At 42.5% G+C, this 24,715-nt stretch overlaps 1 protein-coding gene across 1 annotated transcript; it reads left to right on the top strand.

Annotated features, from left to right (window-relative positions):
• Nucleotides 1–414: 414 nt before the first annotated feature.
• On the top strand, nucleotides 415–20,366 carry LOC310868095 (uncharacterized protein; the record flags this gene model as incomplete). The annotated part of the gene is made up of 4 exons (XM_083778358.1): nucleotides 415–450; nucleotides 958–1,049; nucleotides 1,273–1,364; nucleotides 20,320–20,366. The coding sequence occupies 4 exons, from the start codon at nucleotides 415–417 to the stop codon at nucleotides 20,364–20,366; spliced, it is 267 nt and encodes an 88-aa protein (XP_083634484.1).
• Nucleotides 20,367–24,715: the final 4,349 nt, after the last annotated feature.

Raw genomic sequence — 24,715 nt, 5'->3', positions numbered from 1 at the left:
AATGCATAACAACAGTCTCCCCTAATGCATAATGTCCTATGTTTGCCCTGGTCTTGTGTTGTTCTGTCCACCTGTGTCTGTTTCTTTTGTTTCTGTTTGTCCAGTAGCTTCAGTTGTATTTATGTGTCACATTATGCTGCTGTATCTCATCTACTAGCAACCGAGACGCTGATCACAGAGAGTGACAGAAAACACAATGTGTTTCTCTCTGCTGATGTTACCTCCCCTCTCCTCCTTCCAGATTTCGAGGAGGTTTCCCCTGAACAGCAGGAGAGGAGCCCATGTCTGGTCCAGTTGAAACTAGAAGCTCCACTGATTAAAGAGGAACAGGAGATGCAATTTCAAAGACCAAAGGAGGGTGAAGGGTCAATGTTCACATTAGTAGCTGTAAAAAATGAAGATGATGAAAACAGAATGACGTCTCTGGCCAGGACCTCAACTGAACACATGGTTGTGTGTAAAGAGGAAGTTTCTCCTGAACAGGAGAGGAGCTCCAGTCTGCTCCAGGAGGAACCAGAGCCTTCACACGTTAAAGAGGAACAGGAGGAACTACTTCAAAGACCAGAGGAACCTGTTGGGTCAATGTTGGCATTACTAGCAGTGAAAAGTGAAGTTGATGAAGACATCTCTTCACACTGCCCTGAAGTTGAAGTTAAACTTGAATCTGAAACTGAACTCACTGAAGCCAGTGATGATTGGGGGAAGACAAGTGGACGTGGCCACACTGGAGAAAAACCTTTCCAATGTAAACATTGTGACAAGAGTTTCAGATTATCAAATAACCTGAAGACACACCAGCGTATCCACACTGGAGAAAAACCTTTCCACTGTCACTATTGTGACAAGAGTTTCAGTGTATCAAAAAACTTGAAGACACACCAGCGTATCCACACTGGAGTAAAACCTTTCCACTGTCACCATTGTGACAAGAGTTTCAGATTATCACATAACCTGAAGACACACCAGCGTATCCACACTGGAGAAAAACCTTTCCACTGTCACCATTGTGACAAGAGTTTCAGTCTATCACGTCTTCTAAAAATACACCAGCATATCCACACTGGAGAAAAACCTTTTCATTGTAAACATTGTGACGAGTTTCAATCTGTCAAGTAATCTGAACAGACACCAGCGTGTCCACACTGGAGAAAAACCTTTTCAGTGTAAACATTGTGACAAGAGTTTCACTCAGTCAAATAATCTGAACAGACACCAGCGTGTCCACACTGGAGAAAAACCTTTTCACTGTCACCATTGTGACAAGAGTTTCAGTCTATCACGTCTTCTGAAAAGACACCAGCATATCCACACTGGAGAAAAACCTTTTCATTGTAAACATTGTGACAAGAGTTTCACTCAGTCAAGTGATCTGAAGAGACACCAGCATATCCACACTGGAGAAAAGCCTTTTCAGTGTAAACCTTGTGATAAGAGTTTCATTTTGTCAGGTGATCTGAAGAGACACCAGCGTGTCCACACTGCAGTAAAACCTTTTCAGTGTAAACATTGTGACAAGAGTTTCACTCAGTCAAGTAATCTGAACAGTCACCAGCGTGTCCACACTGGAGAAAAACCTTTTCAGTGTAAACATTGTGACAAGAGTTTCAGAGTATCACATCACCTGAAAAGACACCAGCGTATCCACACTGGAGAAAAGCCTTTTCATTGTAAACATTGTGACAAGAGTTTCAATTATTCATATAATCTGAAGAAGCACCATCTTGTCCACACTGGAGAAAAACCTTTTCAGTGTAAACATTGTGACAAGAGTTTCAATCAGTCATGTCATCTAAAGACACACCAGCGTATCCACACTGGAGACAAAACTTTTCAACTGTAAACATTGTGACAAAAGTTTCATTCAGTCAAATGATCTCAAGAAACACCAACGTGTCCACACTAGGGCTGGAGCTTGATAACCGATACCCGACAAAATCTGATAACAAGCTTATTGAGTACCCATTATCAATAAGCTTTGGGCTTATTATGCCTGTTATGGAGCATAGCGGCCCATGACATCATGTTTACAATATAGGCATTTAGCAGACGCTCTTAATCCAGAAGGATTTACATTAAGCAACATTAAACAAATAAAAAGACAGGAGGTGATCAATAAATAAATGTAATAATCCACGCCTGGCACAAACATGCTTGATAGTGGGCTCGATAAGCCTGATCGATAAACTGCTCGTTATCAATACAAAATGAACGAGCTCCATCCCTAGTCCACACCGGAGAAAAACCTTTTCAGTGACATTGTGACAAGAGTTTCTGGCATTCAAGTAATCTGAACAGATCCCAGCGGGGTCATCCCTATGTTCCCCAGGTTCTATGTTCCCCACTTACCTATAGGGTTTAGGGTTAGCGTTAGGTTTCTGGTTTAAGGACTTCAGTGTTTTGTACTATACAATTGTATGTATAAATACAGAACAAAGAATGTTTGTTTTTGCCATCAGTTGTTGAAGTGTCTGAGCATATATGTTTCATATTTAGTTGGCTAAGACTAGATAGTTTAAGTAGCCTAGGCAGGCCTAAAGTTCAATGGATTGTTCAAAGAGTAACACTAAGGCCTCTTTTCCACTATGGGGTGGAACAAGAACCAGAACTAGAACTTTCCAGATCCCAGAACTACCAGGAACCTGTGAAGTTCCAGAACCAAGTTCTGCTTCTGTTTCCATATAACCAGAACCCAGAACTTTCAAGAACCTGTTAAGTCTCCCCCCCCCCCCCCCCCCCCCTATTCCCCCACTGCTGAGTAGCTCGGCCGGCAGGGACCCCCCTTGGCACGGCCGGGGGGGTCCCGGAATACAGAGATATTCGTGTTTAAATAATTACTGGTTATTATTCAACAGTGGTGGAAAGTAGCTGTATATAGTATTGTACTTAAATACATTTCGGCCATTTGAAAAAAGACAAGCTCGATGAGACACGTGAGCTTGTAGATTGTCTATTTTCAAATTTATTTGCTTTATTGTACTTTTTTAAACCAATAATATGAACATATTTTATTTTTATATGCCACATGTGCCACAGCTGTGGCAGCCACATGCCACAGCTGTCACATATATTTCCTATACATAATACATATACTGTATATGCACATACTGTAGTTTATATGAACATGGATATATGCAGCATACATTATATATAGGCTATATTTGCCGATATGGATTTCCTTTCCATGTGGGGAGTGGGACAACAGTAAAACACCCGTTTTAAATGCATTAGACCAGTTGTTCTCCAACCTTTACCTGTCTACAATATTTTGCTTAAACTGCAAAAGAAAAATATATCTCATATAGGCTATAGCTCATATGATGATAAATGATAACCCACCTTTTGAATATAGCATTTAACATTGTGTGGGTTGCAATTATAGTGCCTCTTGAGCAGATTGAGCAAATTGTGCCATAACATCCAGTCCCGTTGTAATGTCAATATCAAGAAATGTGCAAATACAAATCATTTAACCGTTGTGCTAGTTGAATTTAATTCTTCCAATGTGTAGTATTGTGTACAGCACATTTCTAGTAATGCTATGCCTAATGCCTTGCCCTGAAAAAGAAAGACATTTCTGTTCTGGCAATTTAGAATAGATCATATGGCGCGCTCGCGCGCGAGCACACGCACGCAAACACTATCTGCAGTTAGCCTAGCTGTTAGCTGTAGTGATGTAGAACAACAACTGCAAGCAAACAACTCGTCGCGACATCTTTATGGCTCTCTCTCTCTCCCTCACGCACGCACACACAAGCTCTGTCTCTCCCTCTCTCGTGGCCATAGTGTTTCTGTGTGCATTTCCAGGTTATGTTTCTGTGTGTCCGCTGTCGCTGTGTCGCACTTAGGAGTTTAAAATGTGCGCTGTTGTGTTGTGTGCGCTTCTCCTCGCTCCGGTCTCCTCAGTGCTCAGAGTGCCGTCACCTCAGCTCGACCGATCGAGAGCAGCAGCGCTGCTGGCCCCGCCCATAGGTTCCCAGAACTCAGTGTTAGTACTACCTCAAAAGCAGGGCCGAAAAAAGGTTCTGAGAACCTGGTCTGAAACTGTGCCGTTCCGCGCTGTGCGCTGTGGAAACAAACCCAGAACTAAAAAAATAGGTTCAGGTTCTGGAAAGTTCTGGTTCCACCTTGCTAGTGGAAAAGGGGCCTAAGACTAAGGGCGCTTTCACACCCAAAGTTCGCTTAGAAGGTCCGGACCAATTTTGATTTTGGTCCGTTTGGTGTTCACACTGGGCTTTGTAAAGCGTACCAAATATGTAAACAAATGACACGTGGACATGTTAAGCGAACCAAATAGTGAGGGGGAAAAGAACATGAGGGGAAATCACTGTCTACAATTTTTGGGGCAACCTTCAGTCACACAGAGAGAGAAGAGAACAGCAACATGACAGGCAGCAACAACTTGCTATTGCATTCATTCTTATTCATTATTTTATTAGCCAAATCAGAGCAACAGATGAACAGAGGAGCAGGTGTTTGAACAATAATGTGCTTGCTGCTGAATGCTGATGTATAAATTCACGGAGACTTATAGCCTACAACAAGGTATCCCCGATAAAAAGGACTTTTCTTCCATGTGTGCACCTTCACCCATGTTATTTCTGCGCATCAAATCGTCGCCGCGGCGGGCATTTCCATGTCATCTTATGGTTTGGTCAGTTGGTTATTGAGCTTCAAGTCAGAACAGCTCCGCTGCAGCTAATTGAGTTGACCTAGTTTTACGTCTTTTGCTATAGTGATGTAATCAATTAATCATTTGGGACCACCTGTGTATAGCTTATTTAACATTGGCTTTTTCTCGATACCTGCGGCCTGCGCGACATGGATGATTTTAAATATTTCTCTGCGTCTCTCCCATATAAATATATGGGTCTCTCCCCCAGTCCCCTCATGTGCGTGTGCGCCCACGCGCCCAGACACACACACACACACACACACACAGGGAGGGAGGAGGGGACACGAGTTGAAAGAGAAACTCGCATGAAGACTCATGCATCGCAGATTCGCATACTTTGTCATAACTTTGCGTGGCGGCGGCCGGCGCATGCTTAAAATAAACAGATCTACAAGCTTACATCGTGTGCCATACCGTGGCGTACAGCATTCCATGTCGATAACTTGTACATTTTGCGCATGTGAACCTCGTATGCTGCGCTGCGCCTCGACATATACTGTATGCGTCTACTATTAAAATCAGACTGTCAGCTGTCATATGATCCCCGTAAAAAAATACATGCTTTTATTAATGCAGCCTCACAACTGCCGACGCCCGACGGCTATTTTGCCTATCGTCCTGTATTTGGTCCTCTATAAAGTCCGAATGCATTCACACCAGTAACGAAGCGCACCGTGGTTCGTTTGGAAGCGAACCGAGTCCGGCCTTTTTTAGCGGACCATGGTTCGTTTCTTTGATCCGCACCAGAGTTCGTATGCACGTTCACACCAACCGAACCAAAGGGGTAAGCGGACCATGGTTCGTTTTAAACGAACCAAACATGTCCGGTGTGAAAGCGCCCTAAGTTGCTAAAATACTTTTAGTCTTACTAGAATTATGTTTATTCTAATTGGGAAACAAAGAACCTTTTTTGCATGGTTGGGAATATAGAACCTGGGGAACATAGGTACGCTCACACACCAGCGTGTCCACACTGGAGAAAAGCTCTTTATTTTAAATTATACATATTTGAGAATGTCATGTGGTCCACCTGCAGAGCCTTTGTGATCTACTGGTAGATCTACCTTTTGGGCACCCCTGATCTAGATGTTCTGGCCATAGTTGGACTTGCACTACATTGACTTGTTTTTGTTGCCACTGAATAAATGTGACCAAGGTTGAGTATTTATATATTTGTTTGAATGGTTTATTTCGATCTTATGCCATTGGAACATCACAAGAAGAATGTATTAAAGTACCTATAACATCAAATTCAACTTTTTTGAATTTCTTTTGTGTTTCTGGGGCTCCCATGTGTGTTTTCTATCCCCACAAATAACCAATTTTGAACAATCAGGCTTTCATATCATATGGGTGTTTTAATGGAAATTGCTCTCAGGAACAGCTCAACTGATTTTGGCATCATCGTGATGTCATCAATGTCACCCTACTTTGTATAATTCCTCCTCTTATTCAGTCTTCAGTTCCAAATTTGCATTCCCACTTTGTTTACAATGTCCACCATTGTTGGTTTTACAAGCTGGCATGGAATGGAAACAAGCCTGGTTTATCTAGCATCAGTATTATAATGACTCAAATATTAAATAATCTGCATATCAGCACCCCCACCACCTCAGGACATTGTGGTACTGCAGCTAAAACTGCTTTCAAAGTCCAGAAAGAAATGACAAGGCCTGGTTATATCAGAGTGGTGATTGAGGCTCAAACCATTAGAAATAACTTTGAGGGACATAGAAAATATGATTATTAACTATTAAAAGCAGTTTTTAAATGCATGTTATTTGCCCTTTAACCTCAAGATGGTTACCAACTCATCATATCTATTTATCTGGGGACCACCTGGAACCCCCTCAAGGACCACTGGTTTACAGCAAAGCAACATCTGTGTCGCCGATAGAAACGTGAGTTAGAATAAAAATAACAAATACAAAAAAATTCAAGAGATTTTACTGGGTGCCTGCAGCTCGCCAAGTCTGTGCAGCATTTGAGCCACGGACCACCATGACATTTTCTCAGAAGGGTCCATTTGGTTATATGTGAGCCAGGTCTCCCCATTGACTTTCAATGAGGTATTTTGTCTTAGTTCATTGCGCATTACGTTGCCACCAACATTCTAATGCTAACATGCTAACATGCTAATACTAACATGCTAGCATGCTAACATTTTAATGCTAACATGCTAATGCTAACATGATATCATGCTAACATGTTGCTAACATGCTAATGCTAACATGCTAATGCTATCATGCTAACATGCTAATGCTAACATAAGCATGTTAGCATGTTAGCATTAGCATGTTAACATGTTAGCATTAGCATGTTAGCATTAGCATGATAGCATTAGCATGTTAGCATTAACATGTTAGCATTTTAGCATGTTAGCATTAACATGTTAGCATGATAGCATTAGCATGATAGCATTAGCATGATAGCATGTTAGCATTAGAATGTTAGTATGATAGCATTAACATGTTAGCATGATAGCATTAGCATGTTAACATTAGCATGTTTGCATTATAGCATTACCATGATAGCATGGTAGCATTAGCATGTTAACATTAGCATGTTAGCATGATAGCATTAGCATGTTAACATTAGCATGTTAGCATGATAGCATTAGCATGTTAGCATTAGCATGATAGCATTAGCATGTTAGCATTAGCATGATAGCATTAACATGTTAGCATGTTAGCATTAGCATGTTAGCATGTTAGCATTTGAATGTTAGCATGATAGCATTAACATGTTGGCATGATATCATTAGCATGTTAGCATTAGCATGTTTGCATGATAGCGTTAGCATGATAGCATGTATGTTAGCATGATAGCATTAGCATGTTAGTATGATAGCATTAGCATGTTAGCATGTTAGCAGCATGTTAGCATTTTAGCTTGATATCATGTTAGCATTAACATGTTAGCATTAGCATGTTAGCATTAAAATGTTAGCATGTTAGCATGCTAGTATTAACATGTTAGCATTAGAATGCGCAATAAACTAAGACAAAATACCCCATTGGAAGTCAATGGGGAGACCTCCTGGCTCACATGTAACCAAATGGACCCTTCTGAGAGGCTAAATGTCATCAAATGGTGGTCCGTGGCTCAAATGCTGCACAGACTTCGCGAGTTCCAGGCACCCAGTAAAATTTCTTGAAATTTGTTTCTAGTTTTGATTGTATTCAAAATCAAATGTCCTTTTATTGTGAATGCATCACACTTTACATTGCTCTTAACCCATTTAGATCCCCATCTGAAAATATGTTGTTCCAGGGACCCCCCAGGAGCAACGATTAGAGTTAAAAATGTTCGCTGTGAAAGAATATATATTCAAAGAGTTGCACCACATTTTCAAACAAATAAAACAATATCAGATCTACAAGCTTGTAGTGCTGCACTCAGTGCCACGCTACGAGCTTGTAGATCTGCTATTTTTCAATAGCCAAAGTATAACATAAAGCTTAAAACACCAAAAGGGGTTTCCGCCCAGATGTTGTGTGTAAAGCACACTGCCTTCCTTGTTGAAATGTACAAATAAACATGCTTACTCTAACGGGCAAAGCAGTGAGCTGTTTAGTAAATCAATTCATGAATCAAAATATTATTATTATTATTATTATTATTAGACAATGAATCAATTTGTATATTTATTCAAGAGTACACTTGCCTTTTATGATCCAATAGAATAACAGAATAAAGTAAGTCTATGCCATAGACTCTATGGTACATGATGTGTATTGAAATCAGACACCTTGACGTCTCTCCATGTTGCAGTTGGCATACAGTCTGAGTCGGGATACACAAAGCAGCAGCAGATACAGTTAATTAAACACAGTCTGAGTCAGGATACACAAAGCAGCAGCAGCAGCAGAAGATACAGTTAATTAAACATCTACTGATGCATGAACTTGCACATCATCAGTGTTGTAAACCTGGGATCGTTGGGTGTTTCTGGGTCTTACAACATACACCCTCCATGCGACTCAACCATGGCTGATCAGACCCCAGCCTGTGTCCAAGTGGCATGCTACACTACAGCCCCCACTGTCTGTCCTGTGTCCTAGTGGCATGCTACACTACAGCCCTCACTGTCTCTGTCCTGTGTCCTAGTGGCATGCTACACTACAGCCTCCACTGTCTGTCCTGTGTCCTAGTGGCATGCTACACTACAGCCTCCACTGTCTGTCCTGTGTCCTAGTGGTATGCTACACTACAGCCCAATCTGTATATTTCTGTACTGCAGGAAGTATACAGAAGAAAGGAGGGAATGGAAAAAAGATGGATTAGCTGGATTTAGAATAAAGGGAATATTGGTGTAATGTATTCGCTATCATACAATTCCTATGATGCATAGGATTCATATTTTTTTTATTTGCACGTTTAAAAACAACACATTTGGAACAACAACATATTGTGCAGGTGAGATTTGTTAATGTGATTCATCAAAAGGTTTATATTATGGTTTATATTTAAAATGATTAGATAGACTTTGATGACACCACAGTATAGATTCTATACTGAGTGTTTCTCAACCTATGTACCGCGGCACTTTACTGTGCCCTTGATTTGTCCAGGTGTGCCTCGAGATTTTGACCGAAAGTAACACTAGCCCTCCCCCGAAAGCGATAGCTAGGCGTCCTATTGTTGCGTCGTTGTTGTTGTCACACGTCTAAATAGACGTGCGAAAACAACATGACGACGGAACAATAGACTCTTAACGACCATCGGCCATAGAAATGTTAATCGCCTGGCAACTTTACTGTATAAATGGGGCACAGCACAGACATGGCATTCACATTGTACAGCTACTACAAGATGGAACCAGCAGCAAAGAAGAGATGCATCCAGAAGACGCTACATTTCGTTCCCTCCAGAAAGACACCACCAGAACCCGACAGCACAGACAGCGTCGCCGTGTCACCTGCATCTGATGACGGCACAGCAAGCGGTCCCTCGCCGCCGCCACCGGGGGGAACGGCGACTACTACCAACGCAACGCCTACAAAGAAAGCCCCTGCCAGACTGTACCGTGATGATTACATGAAGTTTGGCTTCACGTTTACTGGGGATAAAACGTACCCGATTCCGCTGTGTATAGTTTGTGGATTCAAGCTTGCAAACAGCGGCATGGTTCAGAGTAAACTGAAGCGCCACCTTGATACCAATCATGATGAACTCTCTACAAAGGACAAACACTTTTTCGTGAGCTTGAAAGAAAAAAAGGAGAAAGACACAACGAAGCAGGCAAGTCTCTTGATATGCAGTACCACTAAGACTTCTGAAAAAGGTCTGGAATTAAGCTACCAAATCGCAGAGTTGATGGCACAGTTAAAAATGCCACATACATTGGCAGAAACAGTAATAGCCAGAGCATTCAAACTCGCGGGGGGTGTGCATGGGCTTGGTGCCAGCAGATCTTGCAAAGGAATTAGCAAATGTGCCGCTCTCAGATAGCACAATTGGGCGACGCATTGAAGAAATGTCTGCAGACATCGAGAGTGTTGTCATACACAAATCGATGACGAGTGGTAAATTTGCAGTGCAAGTGGATGAATCAACAGATATAAGTGGACACGCACAACTGTTGGCAAACGTGAGATTCGTTGATTGTGACGCGGATGGTGACTTCATCAGAGAGAATTACCTGTTTTGCAAACAACTACCTGGAAATACAACAGGAGAGGAAGTTTCTAGATTATGAGTTTTCAAAAATAAATTGGTGAAACTGAGGCACTGTCTCTGTCCTTTTCTTTCTATTTAAAGTTATTTGACGAGTGCTGTCATGTGTGTTTTTAAAAGTATATTGGGTTCATATATATATATGTATATATATATATATATATATATATATATATATATATATACAGTGTTGGGCAAGTTACTTTGAAAGCGTAGCTTGTAAAGCTACAAGTAGCTCACCATGGCAGTAGCTTGATCAAGCTACATAGCTACCCCTGGAGAGATGTAGCTTGTAAAGCTACAGCTACATGGAAAAAGTAGCTCAAAGTAGCTCAGCTACTTTTTATTTTTCAGCGTTAAATTGATAATGTACATGCGGGAGACCCCTCCTCCCCTCTGGGAGACCCCTCCCCTCTGGGAGACCCCTCCTCCCCTCTGGGAGACCCATCCCACCCTGCTCCCCTCGGGGAGACCCCTCCCCCTGCTCCCCTCTGGGAGACCCCTCCTCCCCCTGCTCCCCTCTGGGAGACCCCTCCCAGCCTGCTCCCCTCTGGGAGACCCCTCCCAGCCTGCTCCCCTCTGGGAGACCCCTCCCACCCTGCTCCCCTCTGGGAGACCCCTCCTCACCCTGCTCCCCCCTCCTCAACCTGCTCCCCTCTGGGAGACCCCTCCCACCCTGCTCCCCTCTGGGAGACCCCTCCTCCCCCTGCTCCCCTCTGGGAGACCCCCCCACCCTGCTCCCCTCTGGGAGACCCCTCCTCCCACCCTGCTCCCCTCTGGGAGACCCCCCCACCCTGCTCCCCTCTGGGAGACCCCTCCTCCCCCTGCTCCCCTCTGGGAGACCCCCCCACCCTGCTCCCCTCTGGGAGACCCCCCCACCCTGCTCCCCTCTGGGAGACCCCTGCTCCCCTCTGGGAGACCCCTCCTCACCCTGCTCCCCTCTGGGAGACCCCTCCTCCCACCCTGCTCCCCTCTGGGAGACCCCTCCCACCCTGCTCCCCTCTGAGAGACCCCTCCTCCCCCTGCTCCCCTCTGGGAGACCCCCCCACCCTGCTCCCCTCTGGGAGACCCCTCCCAGCCTGCTCCCCTCTGGGAGACCCCCCCCACCCTGCTCCCCTCTGGGAGACCCCTCCTCACCCTGCTCCCCTCTGGGAGACCCCCCCCACCCTGCTCCCCTCTGGGAGACCCCTCCTCCCCCTGCTCCCCTCTGGGAGACCCCCCCACCCTGCTCCCCTCTGGGAGACCCCTCCTCCCCCTGCTCCCCTCTGGGAGACCCCCCCACCCTGCTCCCCTCTGGGAGACCCCTCCTCCCCTCTAGGAGACCCCTGCTCCCCCCCTGGGAGACCCCTCCCACCCTGTGATACCAGGGCCAATCAGAGGCCAATTAGAGGCAGCTGTCAAGTGCTGATAATGCCCTCAAAGCAATCAGAAAAAGGAACAGTCCTTGATTTTTCAAAGGGGGTTCTAGTACAAGAATTAACACAGCAACCAATGGTCAAAATTAATATAATATTTCATGTTATTGCCCAAAATTGTAGCTTGTAACTTGAGTAGCTAAGCTACAAAAAATGACCCAAAAGGTAGCTGAGCTACTTGACGAGGTACACAAATATGAATGTAGCTAAAATACCACAAGCTACAGCAAAATGTAGCTCAGCTACGTAGCTCAGCTACATGTAGCTTAATACTCCCCAACACTGTATATATATATATATATATACACCGGTATATATACAGTTTATACACACACCATATATCTAGGTGTGCCCCAAGATTTTTAGGCTATGAAAAGTGTGCCCCGGGACCAAAAAAGGTTGAGAAAACTGGTATAGAACATAGAAGTGGGCGTGGTTTTCTGGACCATTCATTTTTTTCAATTTCTATTAAAGAAATATGTATATTTAAATGCATTAAAATATTTATATCAATTATTTTAAGCCTAGAATCAAGCCTTCCAGGATCCTGGTGAATCATGGCCATAAAACATATCAGATTCTGTGAATAAATGGAAATGAAAAAACGCTAAACAAAGAGCATTTATTAAATGTAGTAAATCATATAATTAAATATGCAATCTTGTTGTTTGTTTGTTTTCTCAGAATCAGAGGTGTTATGGTCATGACTCACCAGGATCCTGATGGATTGATTCTAGGCTCAGAATAATTGATATAAATAATATTGATCTCCCATAGAGATCTCCATGGGAGAGTTATCAGCTCTATAGCTGTTCCATAGCTGCTCCCCACTGTATTACACTGTACTTTGGCTCCCCCTAGTGACCGTTTGTGGTACGTGCACCGTGCACGCTCCAGGCTCCAGCAGGGCAGAGCCACAGAGATTTACGACATTGAGGGGGCAAAAAAACAGCCTGGTCACGTGGTTCATGTTCTCGCGCGAGCCCACAGACTCCAATCAGGGGGGCAGTCAGCCAGATATTTCGTGAAGCCTCATTTGAAATCGGTAGTTCATATAATGGCCTGTTGTGGCGCTGGACTGGACCCAAAAAGCCCCATAGCTCCATAGAGGCCCATGTATTTTGGCCCAACTTCACCTAGACTGTATTACCTTAATAAACATGGTCATGAATACTTTCTTCTTCCAGTCACTAGTTTAAAGTCTCATTTCTAATGTCATAATATTCTTTTTGGAAAATGATGGTCCCATTAATTAAAAAAATGACCATAAAGAAAAAAAAAACATTGCGTATGTTCTGAGGGGCGTGGCTACCGTTACAGTCTATGATCGGGATTCCCCTCCCACTCGAGTCAAAATAAAAACCAACGGAGAAGAAGGGGGGAAGTCCCGCCTCGTTGTCTGGGCAGCCAATGGCCAGCTGGTCCAAAACGGAGCCAGCCAATGGCCAGCTGGTCCAAAACGGATCTAGAAAGATGGCGACTTACATCAGGAATTACCATATTATTACAGGCTTCATTTTACGTTCATGTTAGACCCGGGGAACGCTTTGTCCATATTTTTTACAGTCTATGACTCCAATGCATTCCGTAAACTCCCGGGTGTCCCTTAACAATAGAAGTCTATGTAGAAGAGCCGCCATTGGACTGAAGCCCCGTGACGTGAACAGAGTTGTCGTAACTCTGTCTCACTTCTAATATGGCTCGGCAGCGGCAGGACTAGTGCGCATGCGCACAGCCCTTGCACAGTAGTCCTATGTGCGTTCACACACAGCTAGCTGTTAGCCTGCAGTGTCGTTAGAAAACACTTTAATAATAAATAATACTAATAATACCAATAGTAAACGTTTTGAAAACAGTGTGGTCGTTAAGCAGCTCAACGCTGAAACACAGCCGGTAAGATGAACTGATTCACCTTGTTTTTACTACATTTATCTTTTATATTATTTTAACATGGAACAACATGATGAGTATTTCTCTCATATCTGCTTGTTAGTTATACATTATCCTAAACAAGCAGTAGTTAATACTAGCAGCATTACAGGGCCTTTTATGTTTCGGCCCCCAAACTCTGGAATGAACTCCCCAACCATCTCAGAGCTGCTCCCTCTCTCCTCTCCTTCAAAACCTCACTCAAAACACACCTTTTCAGAATAGCCTTCCCCAGTTGAGGTCTCGTTTATCCTTTTATCTTTTTAACCCTGTATCTGTTATGTTTTAGCTTTGATCTTTTTTTTCTTAATAAAGTCTGTTCCTGGTGTTCCCATGTAAAGCGCTTTGGGTATTTAGAAAAGCGCTATATACATCTGAGCTATTATTATTATTATTATTATTTAGTAGTTAATACTAGCAGCAGTAATAATAGTGTAACATGTTATAAACAAGAAGTAGTTAATACTAGCAGCAGTAATAATAGTGTAACCTGTTAAAAACAAGCATGTAGTTCATATATGTCAAACTCAAGGCCCGGGGGCCAAATCAGGCCTGTGAATGAATTATCTTTGGCCCGCGGGATGATATTTAATTAGTATTAGAACTGGCCCTCTGGTATATTGCACGGACCACCATAATACTACAAGTCCCACAATGCACTGCGAGTGCATTGTCACACGTGTATCGAGGGCCCGCAAGTGCAAGCATGCGTCTTCTCTCGACTATTGATCGGTCCTCGACTTGTACCAATTTATTTATTTTGGCCCACTGTGTATTTGAGTTTGACATCCCTGATGTAGTTAATACTAGCAGCAGTACAGACGGCTGCAATTCCCTTATCCCTGAACTAATTTGTAAAAAAAATATATTAAAAATAAAAAACGTTTTGAAATAGTTCAAATAGCTGATCTACAAGCTCACAACGTGTAGATGTAGATCGGCTAGTTGAACTATTTAAAATGTTTTTCAAAATAGTAAAACATGGCAAATATTTGGCGCAAGATGGAGCCCTTATAGATGTACTATATAGAGATCTCTGTACGTCTCTACATGTTCTGATGAATTGAAAAGCGTGGACTCGATTATAAACAAGTAATGCTTTCTGGTGTCGTCCACAGTCAACAGTTTTTGTATTGAGTTGTACTTGAAATGTACTGTAATTCTGCAAACTGTTAACACTAGGAAGTCTGAGCAGCCGTTCTGACCGAATTTGAAATTTCAATGTTTATTTTCTTAGCCCATGGAGTCCAGAGAAAGTTCCCCTTGCATGACTTTGTCTAAATATTCGGTTGAAATCATCTCTGTTTTTTTTTCCATTTGAAACATTTTGTAAATATGATTTTAGGCATATATCTCTTACTCAGTCTGACTATAATCGGCCCAATCGACCGCCGTCACCCTTTCTCCCCCTCTCGTCTTTTGTTTGCGCTGCTTGATAATGGTGTTAATGGTGATTCCCCGACATTTCCTTTTCACTTGATATCGTTTCGTAGAGAGCGCCTACACAACCGATTTATATACCAAATGAAAGCCCCAATTCCATAGTTTACATGGTTTTTTTTTATTTTTTTTAAATGAGCAAAAAATGAGCGAGTTAGGGTGGTTATGGTGGTAGGGGTGGAGAAAAAAAAAGAACACAAACGGACAGCTGGAGACGACATTGTTGTTGTTGCTGCATTCCATGTCCAACGAATTAAATCATATACGTTTGGCTGGTTAATTAACTTGGAATTTGTTTATTATTTTGATAAGATAATAGGAATATGAATACAATGATTATTATCATTGTTATTATTATTATTATTATTATTGAATGCTCGGTTAGACTCGACCCGACATTTACTTTCCATGAAGCGAGAACGCTTGCCGATGCGCGATACAAAATAAAAAGTGTTTGAATAATTCCAACCAGATAGACCTCCCGAACCGCTAAATGTTTTGTCAGTCAAAAGAACAGTTCTTTCTGCAAGCGACGTGGAACTTATGTAGGCATGCTGCTGTGGATTAATTTGTTCTGGCATATAGGCTCAATATCGCCAGCTCTTTGTCAGTCAAAAGAGTTCAGCCTGTCCGTCCTTCTTTATCTGTAAACTTTTTTTGCAGGCTTTCTATTTAGTGTCTATTTAGTGTGCAAGGCTTACATCCGGTAAGCCACTGTATGCGCTGACTTCCATACACAACACATACACGAACCGTATCCTCTCCTCACCGGATGTTGAATTCACAGTGCTAACGGCCGTATTGTGAACGATGTTTTTTTATTAATTAAACTGATATAACAACATAACGTGGCTAATAATTGTTTATTTGGAATGTACTTTGGCTGGTAATTTAGGTAAATATAACGCGACTCACTTGTATAAGTAATTTACCGCGGACAGGCCGCATTTAATGCAATACATTGGCTTTAGTAATGTTGTTAGCTTATAATATTAGCAACTGTAAGCTAACGGCTGGAGGACTACGGACAATCCGGTCAATAACATCATTACACTTAAACATTAATACAATTATGTCATGTTTACATGCCTATAGTCAAGCAGTCTGTACATCGCGTGGGGTGACATATATTAATTACATCGATAACACACAAGAAAAGACAAGTGATCTTGCTCTTTTGGAAGGAAAAAATAACAACAAAAGGCAGCAACGTGACACTCTTCCATGGCTATGTTGCAATATAGTACTAACGGGCAATGGCAAAATATATATTTTTCACATGTATTATTAGTTTTATACATTTTAGGAGTGAAAACATTATTATTTGATCCAAAGATTCCGTTTTTCCCAGGTGTAATGATAGTTTTTGTTATCAGCGAGCCAGGTGCAGATTCTACCGAGTTCAGAGATGAGCTGAAGGCCTTTTCAAGCTGCAGGTTGTCGAAGGTGCAAACGTAGTTTGTAAATGAGCAGGATTTGTACTCTGTCCACTGTAATGTTAACACGTACATCTTAGTCAATCTAAGATTTGTCTCCACCAGGCCAAAGGCATGGGGAGAGAGTATGTTTTGCATTTTTCCTGGATGCCAATGATGAACCTCCACCATGAGGCAGCTTTTCACATTATTTACCTATAACTGCACCGATCTGCGTGAAACGTTGTATGCACACTCCCTAGAGGCCAAGAACAAACCTTTGATCTACATTTTTCACATCTGCCTTTTATAGCGCCACCAGGAGGAGTAATATCAAAAAATGTCGCAAATCGTTACACAGTAGGGCATTAACGACTTGAGATTTTTCCCAGTCGACTTGTCGGACAGTAAAGTATCGATTTATCGATTTATCGTTTATGGCGACGGGGTGGGGGGGGGGGGGGGGGGGGGCGGACGCGCGGGGATTTAACAGGGGCGGGTGGAGCTGCCGCGCGCTCAAATACGGAGCATGTCAAACAGTGCGCATTCAGTGGCCTCTCCAATATGACACAGTCACAGTGCATGTATCATCTATATCAGAGGACACGTGGCACTGGTACACAAAAGGGGAATTCAAAGTTTTGCGTCGTTTAAATGTCCAATCTTTGTATCTTTAGCAGCAGCAGCTGTAGGCTATTTTGTGGCGATCGCGTTAATGAAACCAAACGCTACACGCGGTTCCGGTACAGGATTATTATTTCATGTGAATCATGTCAAAATGAAAAGATGATGTTATCCAGGTAAAGTAGTGGTATTGGCACACAGCGCAGCAGCAGCACCGAGAACACAATAAGAGATATAACATTATTATTCTCCTCCTCCTCCTCCTCCACAACTCGATAACGTTCTCATTTTCTGAGCCATGAAAATAAACAACAACCCGCACTGACCGGAGACGGAGAGGTTCATGTGCGCTGCGCGTAAAGCTTAGCCAGAAACAGACAGTCATTGCGTCAGCATGAATGTAGCCTCGGGAACCCAGACGTTATATTTCCAGCACGGAGGTGAGGGGACTATCGTTTGGGGGTAACGTTTGCGTGCTTCTATCTGTTACTTCTCTGACACAGCGCAGTTCAAACAGACTTCAGCCAGTCTCAATAGTGGGACGCGCGGTGAGAGCCACATAGCCTACACAGCTGCATTTGGTTTTTAATTAAGGGCGCGTTCTGAATGCAATGAAAAAAGGGGAGAAAAAAAAAAAAAAAAGCTCAACTTTCGACTCGCGCTGCTGCGAGTCGACTCGTGACTCGTTTATCGATAAATCGATTTTTTGATTAATGCCCTATTACACAGTATCTCTATAGTCATGTGTTCAAGACGGACCTGTCCGATATTTTATATTCCATCCTAATTGGCTATAATTCGTTGTCAAGATTGGCCCGTTTTGAACAAAAAGCCTCAAATCATGAACGCAGCGTTCAATTTATGTGAAACCTTTCACACACTTTCTTGCTAGGCTGAGGATTATATCCCACCCTTTTCACATTGGCCTGTTATAGCGCCACCAGGAGGCCACAACCTGACCTGGCTTGGTGGAGACCTGTGCCCCGAGGGCCACTTTTTCTAGTTGAATTATTTGTTCAACTTCTCCTAGTGCGAGTTTCCTTGTGACAATGAAGTTGACTTGTTGAGAAGTCGACTTTGTTCGTCACCACACTCCTTGAAACCAAAGTCTTTCCAAATAGATTCATTGGTTGTACTTTTCTTGTTGACCAAAGGGTGTATGAATCGGCCCTTAGTCCGCCATTGCCGTAGATCAACGGCAATTGATCTTTTATAGTGCTTGTGATTGATCAACTCATAATGCTATTCCTTGTCCCAGATGGCATTTTGGTCCAAACAAGGTTTATTCCACGGCCCAGAGCCGGCGCTCTGATGCGCCTCCAATATGTTTGTTAGCAGCACCGGCGGTAAACATGGAATAATGATGCATCGTCACACACCCTAACATAAGATCATAACTTCCGGTCTGCGTTTTTTGCTCTTCAAGATAAGAGTTAAACAGGGAAAAATGCTGGTGTGAATTATGTCACAAGTTATCAATAAATGCTGGCGGCCTAATCGTTACAGCATAATGAAATGTTGACATCTTGCCGTATATATATATATATATATATATATATATATATATATATATATATATACCGACAGCCGGTCAGTAAGTGGACTCATTAAATTAAGTATTTTTTAAGTATATAGGCAATATTTTAGGCCAATAAAAACACATTTCCCACTCCACACCCCTGGCTGCCAGACTATAGATCTCCAGTTATTAAAGTCCTTCCTTATTCACTTGATTTCAGACCGGAGTCCAGACTGCAGGTGAAGACGAACTCTCCAGACTCATAAGAACTACAATACCCATGATGCATCACTCCCAGGTGAAGTTGAACTCTCCAGACTCAGCCAGGGACGTTTCCATTAAACAGGAAGCTGAAGACGTTTCTATTAAACAGGAAGCTGAAGACGTTTCTATTAAACAGGCAGCTGAAGACGTTTCTATTGAACAGGAAGCTGTAGACCAGCCACACCTCAGTAAGTTTCATGTTCTCTTCCTTTCTTTAATATGTTCTGTTCTGTGGGGCTGCCACAATGTCTTATTTTCACTGTACAATAACAATGGCAAACTAGAAAATATTGTTCCTGGAGAAACAATGTGGGCTCGCTGCAAGCCATGTTTGTAGTATGAATTAGTGATGGGAGATTAACGGCAAACACATCGATATTGGCCGATTTTAGTTTTTAGATTAATCGGCATCAGTTAGATTAATCAATCAGACCAATGGCCAGACCGATTAATCGAACCGATTAATAAACCGATTAAATAAACAAGCCCAAAGTAACAGCTTGATCAGATCTACAAGCTCACAATATTAAATATAACAGTGTTTAAGTTAAAACTGACTTGCCTAAGCCTGCAGTGCAGACACCCTGTTACATGTATTTTTCAGAATGAACAAAATCATTTACATTTTTCAATACAGAATGAGATCATATCGATATCAGTTATCGGCCATAACGGCAATTAATTACATTGGATATCGATATCGTCCAAAATGTCTCATCGGCACATCCCTAGTGTAAATAGTACAAATTCAGTTTGACTTGGTATCTCTGTCTGTTTGTTGTGTGGTTGAGGGTTAGTTCACTAAGTATAGTGTTTAAGTACAGATGATGTATATTTGCCTCCTCCGGCTAATCAGATTGGGAGCACCCCTTTCCATTCTCCTAATTGTCGTCTGTTACACACCTGCTTGCATAGCTGATGGTAGTCAGGGGGTGGAGGGGTATGGGGGGCAGGAGTGATGGGTGTGGGGTGCTCCCCCTGGCTCAGGGGGTGGAGTGGTATGGGGGTCAGGAGTGATGGGTGTGGGGAGCTCCCCCTGGCTCAGGGGTTGGAGGGGTATGGGGGGCAGGAGTGATGGTTGTGGGGTGCTCCCCCTGGCTCCAGTGAGCTTGTAGATAAGATATTCCCAATGGTTTACACCAGAGGTTCCCAACCACTGGTACGCAAGAAGGAAATCCCATATCCCAAGTTTTCCTGAGCGTCACCAGGACCTTTTCCAGTTGACTCTGTCCGGTTGAATGAAAATACTAAGGATTCGTCATCCACGCGTCACTGACTGTGGTTTTTAAACTGCTTCGAGTCTGTGTTACTTCCGTGTTGCATAACAGTGATGTCACTGTCGAATCCTTTGTATATTTACAGTTCACGTGTGTTCAGAGCAGCAGCAGCAGAACAACAACAAGCTGTAGCCTATTTTGTCACGCTTGAGCTAATGAAACACCACATGGTACGGGGTTATTATTTTAACAAAATGTAACCCAGCTTTACCTGAGTGCTGCATGTTTAATCAAAGTTTTCCACATGTCCAAAGTAATTTCTGAAAAAAGACAAAAGACAGCATAACCCTATTTGAATCCTACTATCCTTGTTGATATAAAGCCATTTAGGTCAACGATATGACATTATGTTGATATAATATTATAGCAGCGCAGCAGGTAGGCTACTTAGGCCAGTCAATGGTCTTCCCCGTGGGTTAGGTTTTGGTATGCTGATGCGCAGCCCCTCCCCCCCCCCCTCGTTTGCCCCAGACACACAGGCAGACAGATTCACAAACTCACAGACACATTTACAGACGTGCTATGCTTGTTGATATAACAGCCATTTAGGTCAATGAAATCTCACAAACTGCTGTAGCGATGGTAGCTTAACAATCTATGTAAAAGAGTGGAAATATTTTACGTAGATTGTTAAGCTAACATCAGTCCACATTTCAAGCTTTCATTGTCAGAAGTGCTTCTGTTTCATAATGTCATGCTCTGAGTGGCATGACTAATTTACTTCCAAATCAGAGCCCAGGTGAGAAGTATCATGTTTTTTAAATTGTTTCAGAATTTCATGATTCAAATGAAATATTTGCTCTAACATCTTTATTAATTTTGGTGTTAAAGTAACAATAATTATATTACTTCACACTAGAAGTAGGTCGGGAGTGGCTTATTGTCAGTAATAGCCGGTGACACGCAGGAGGCTATCCCCGTCACAATGCGCTAGACACCTGGGAGATGGATTCTGAGGTGGAGTGCCACACCTACCATCAGCTACCAGTACTTCCCGCACGACTTGCTGCACCAAGCCGTGCTACTCATACGCTGAGTTGGCGGTGCCCGGGATCGAACCCATGACCTTTAAGGCAAGAGCTCTGCCGACTGAGCTACCCGACACAAAACTTATTCACATTACTTTCTTTGTATTTTGCTAAAATCTTTCAGAACAGTAATAACCTGTAGTTAGTAACGGTTTAGTCTTGGTAGTTAGTAGGTCATTTTGTACATGGAACATGGAAGAAGAATGGATTTACATTTTAGGAATCCAGTTTTGACCATCATGTTATGTTTCTGCTCCTAGACATCCTGCACATGGTTGTGTGTAAAGAGGAGGTTTCTCCTGAACAGGAGAGGAGCCCCAGTCTGCTCCAGGAGGAACCAGAGCCTCCACACATTAAAGAGGAACAGGAAGAGCTTAAAGAGGAACAGGAGGAGCTACTTCAAAGACCAGAGGAACCTGTTGGGTCAACGTTGACCTTACTAGCAGTGAAAGGTGAAGAAGAAATTGATGATGATGAAGAAGAACACATATCTTCCCACTGCTCTGAGATTGAAGTTGAACTTGAATCTGACACTGAAGTCACTGAAGACAGTGATGATTGGGAGGAGACCAGTGAAGACGATGATGACGAACGGAGTGACAAGAGTTTCAGTGACTCAGGTTCCCTGAAGAAGCACCAGCGTGTCCACACTGGAGAAAAACCTTTTAACTGTGAACATTGTGACAAGAGTTTCGGTCAGTCAGGTAACCTGAAGGATCACCTCCGTGTCCATACTGGAGAAAAACCTTTCCAATGTAAACATTGTGACAAGAGTTTCAGTTTGTCAGGTAACTTAAAGAAACACCAGCATGTCCACACTGGAGAAAAACTTTTCCAATGTAAACATTGTAACAAGTGTTTCATTAAATCATCTCACCTGACGGATCACATCCGTGTCCACACTGGAGAAAAACCTTTTAACTGTGAACATTGTGACAAGAGTTTCAGTCAGTCAAGTAACCTGATGGATCACCTCCGTGTCCATACTGGAGAAAAACCTTTCCAATGTAAACATTGTGACAAGGGTTTCAGGAATTCAACTGGCCTAAAGTCACACCAGCATGTCCACACTGGAGAAAAACTTTTCCAATGTAAACATTGTGACAAGAGTTTCATTAAATCATCTCACCTGACGGATCACATCCGTGTCCACACTGGAGAAAAACCTTTCCAGTGTAAACATTGTGACAAGAGTTTCAGTGTGTCAGGTAGCCTAAAGAAACACCTTCGTGTCCACACTGGAGAAAAGCCTTTCCAATGTAAACATTGTGACAAGAGTTTCAGTCAGTCAGGTTACCTGAACAGACACCAGTATGTTCACACTGGAGAAAAACTTTTCCAATGTAAACATTGTGACAAGGGTTTCAGGAATTCAACTGGCCTAAAGTCACACCAGCATGTCCACACTGGAGAAAAACTTTTCCAATGTAAACATTGTGACAAGAGTTTCATTAAATCATCTCACCTGACGGATCACATCCGTGTCCACACTGGAGAAAAACCTTTCCAGTGTAAACATTGTGACAAGAGTTTCAGTGTGTCAGGTAACTTAAAGCAACACCAGCATGTCCATACTGGAGAAAGACCTTTCCAATGTAAACATTGTGACAAGAGTTTCCTTAAATCATCTCACCTGACGGATCACATCCGTGTCCACACTGGAGAAAGACCTTTCCAGTGTAAACATTGTGACAAGAGTTTCAGTGTGTCAGATAGCCTAAAGAAACACCTTCGTGTCCACACTGGAGAAAAGCCTTTCCAATGTAAACATTGTGACAAGAGTTTCAGTCAGTCAGGTTGCCTGAACAGACACCAGTATGTTCACACTGGAGAAAAACTTTTCCAATGTAAACATTGTGACAAGAATTTCAAGTGCTCAAGTGATCTGGAGAGACACCTTCGTGTCCACACTGAAGAAAAACCTTTCCAATGTTAACATTGTGACAAGAATTTCAAGTGCTCAAGTTATCTGAAGAGCCACCTTCGTGTCCACAGTGGAGAAAACCCTTTCCAATTGCCCATGCAATCTGTATAGGGAACTCAATTCAGCAAAGAGAAGAGACAAATCAATTGAGGCAAAGAAGCGTTTTGAAGATTGAGTAATTATATTGAGGTACCATCAAGGAGAGCACACAACTTAGATTCATGTATACACCACAATGACATGTATTGGAAAACCCACGGCTGTGTGTCACACCATACATTAGCACAGGGAGCCTAGATATACTGCAGATTAGTCTCCACCCTCCCCTACCCAACCAAGGGAAACGTCTTAGGAAAAACACTGATCTAACAGGTGGAGAAGTCAAACGCAGGTCTAAGACAATAAAGCAATAAAACTTCTATAATAATAGACAGTAAACAACAGCTGAGTTATAAACAGAGTAGAGCTATAGCCTTCAGGCGGACAGCAACAGCTGAGTTATAAACATAGCTGGCCTGAGGTGTTTTCTGTTTAAACACCCCAAAATTCCTTGACACAATGTAAACATTGTGACAAGAGTTTCAGTCAGTCAGGTAACCTGAAGGATCACCTCCGTGTCCATACTGGAGAAAAACCTTTCCAATGTAAACATTGTGACAAGATTTTCAGAAATTCAAGGGGCCTAGAGACACACCAGTATGTCCACACTGGAGAAAAACTTTTCCAATGTAAACATTGTGACAAGATTTTTACTGCATTATCTTCCCTGAAAACACACCAGCGTATCCACACTGGAGAAAAACCTTTGCAATGTAAACATTGTGACAAGAGTTTCAGACAGTCCATAACCTAAAGCAACACCTTCGTGTCCATACTGGAGAAAAATCTTTCCACTGTAAACATTGTGACAAGGGTTTCAGCAATTCCAGTGTTCTGAAGAGACACCTTCGTGTCCACACTGGAGAAAAGCCCTTCCAATTTAAACATTGTGACAAGAGTTTAAATTTTTCAAGTAACCTAAAGCAAAACCTTCATATCCACACTGGAGAAAACCTTTCCAATATAAACATTGTGACAAGAGTTTAATTAATTCAAGTGATCTGAAGAACCACCTTCGTGTCCACAATTCTCACAGGACAATAAAAAATATGTTCACTCTAAACGGTGTGACCTCAGTTTAAATAACTCAGGTCACTTGCTAAGACACCATTGCATTCACACCATGGGGTAAATAAAAATTAAATTCCCACTATGTGCCATGCTTGGAGATTGTCGTAAATACATCTCATCTTTTCTGAAGTACACCCGCACCCGGTCAAGTAATTTCCCCAAATTCAAGGTACCAAAAGTTAGCTCTGAACTTGCTTTTGGCTTCTGTGGCCCTAATGCATTGAATGACCTGCAAATTACCAATTACACATTGGTACCCTTAAGTCGTTTTAAAACCTTGGTGAGCATACAGATCCCCACAATATGTAACTGTTTTTAGATCGTTTTGAAATTTGTCTTAGCTTTTTATTTGTAAACCT

The sequence above is a fragment of the Protomyctophum parallelum genome (genome assembly GCF_964188405.1).
Source record: "Protomyctophum parallelum genome assembly, chromosome: 12".
Classification (NCBI taxonomy): Eukaryota; Metazoa; Chordata; class Actinopteri; order Myctophiformes; family Myctophidae; genus Protomyctophum; species Protomyctophum parallelum.
This window is presented reverse-complemented; position numbering and strand designations above follow the sequence as displayed.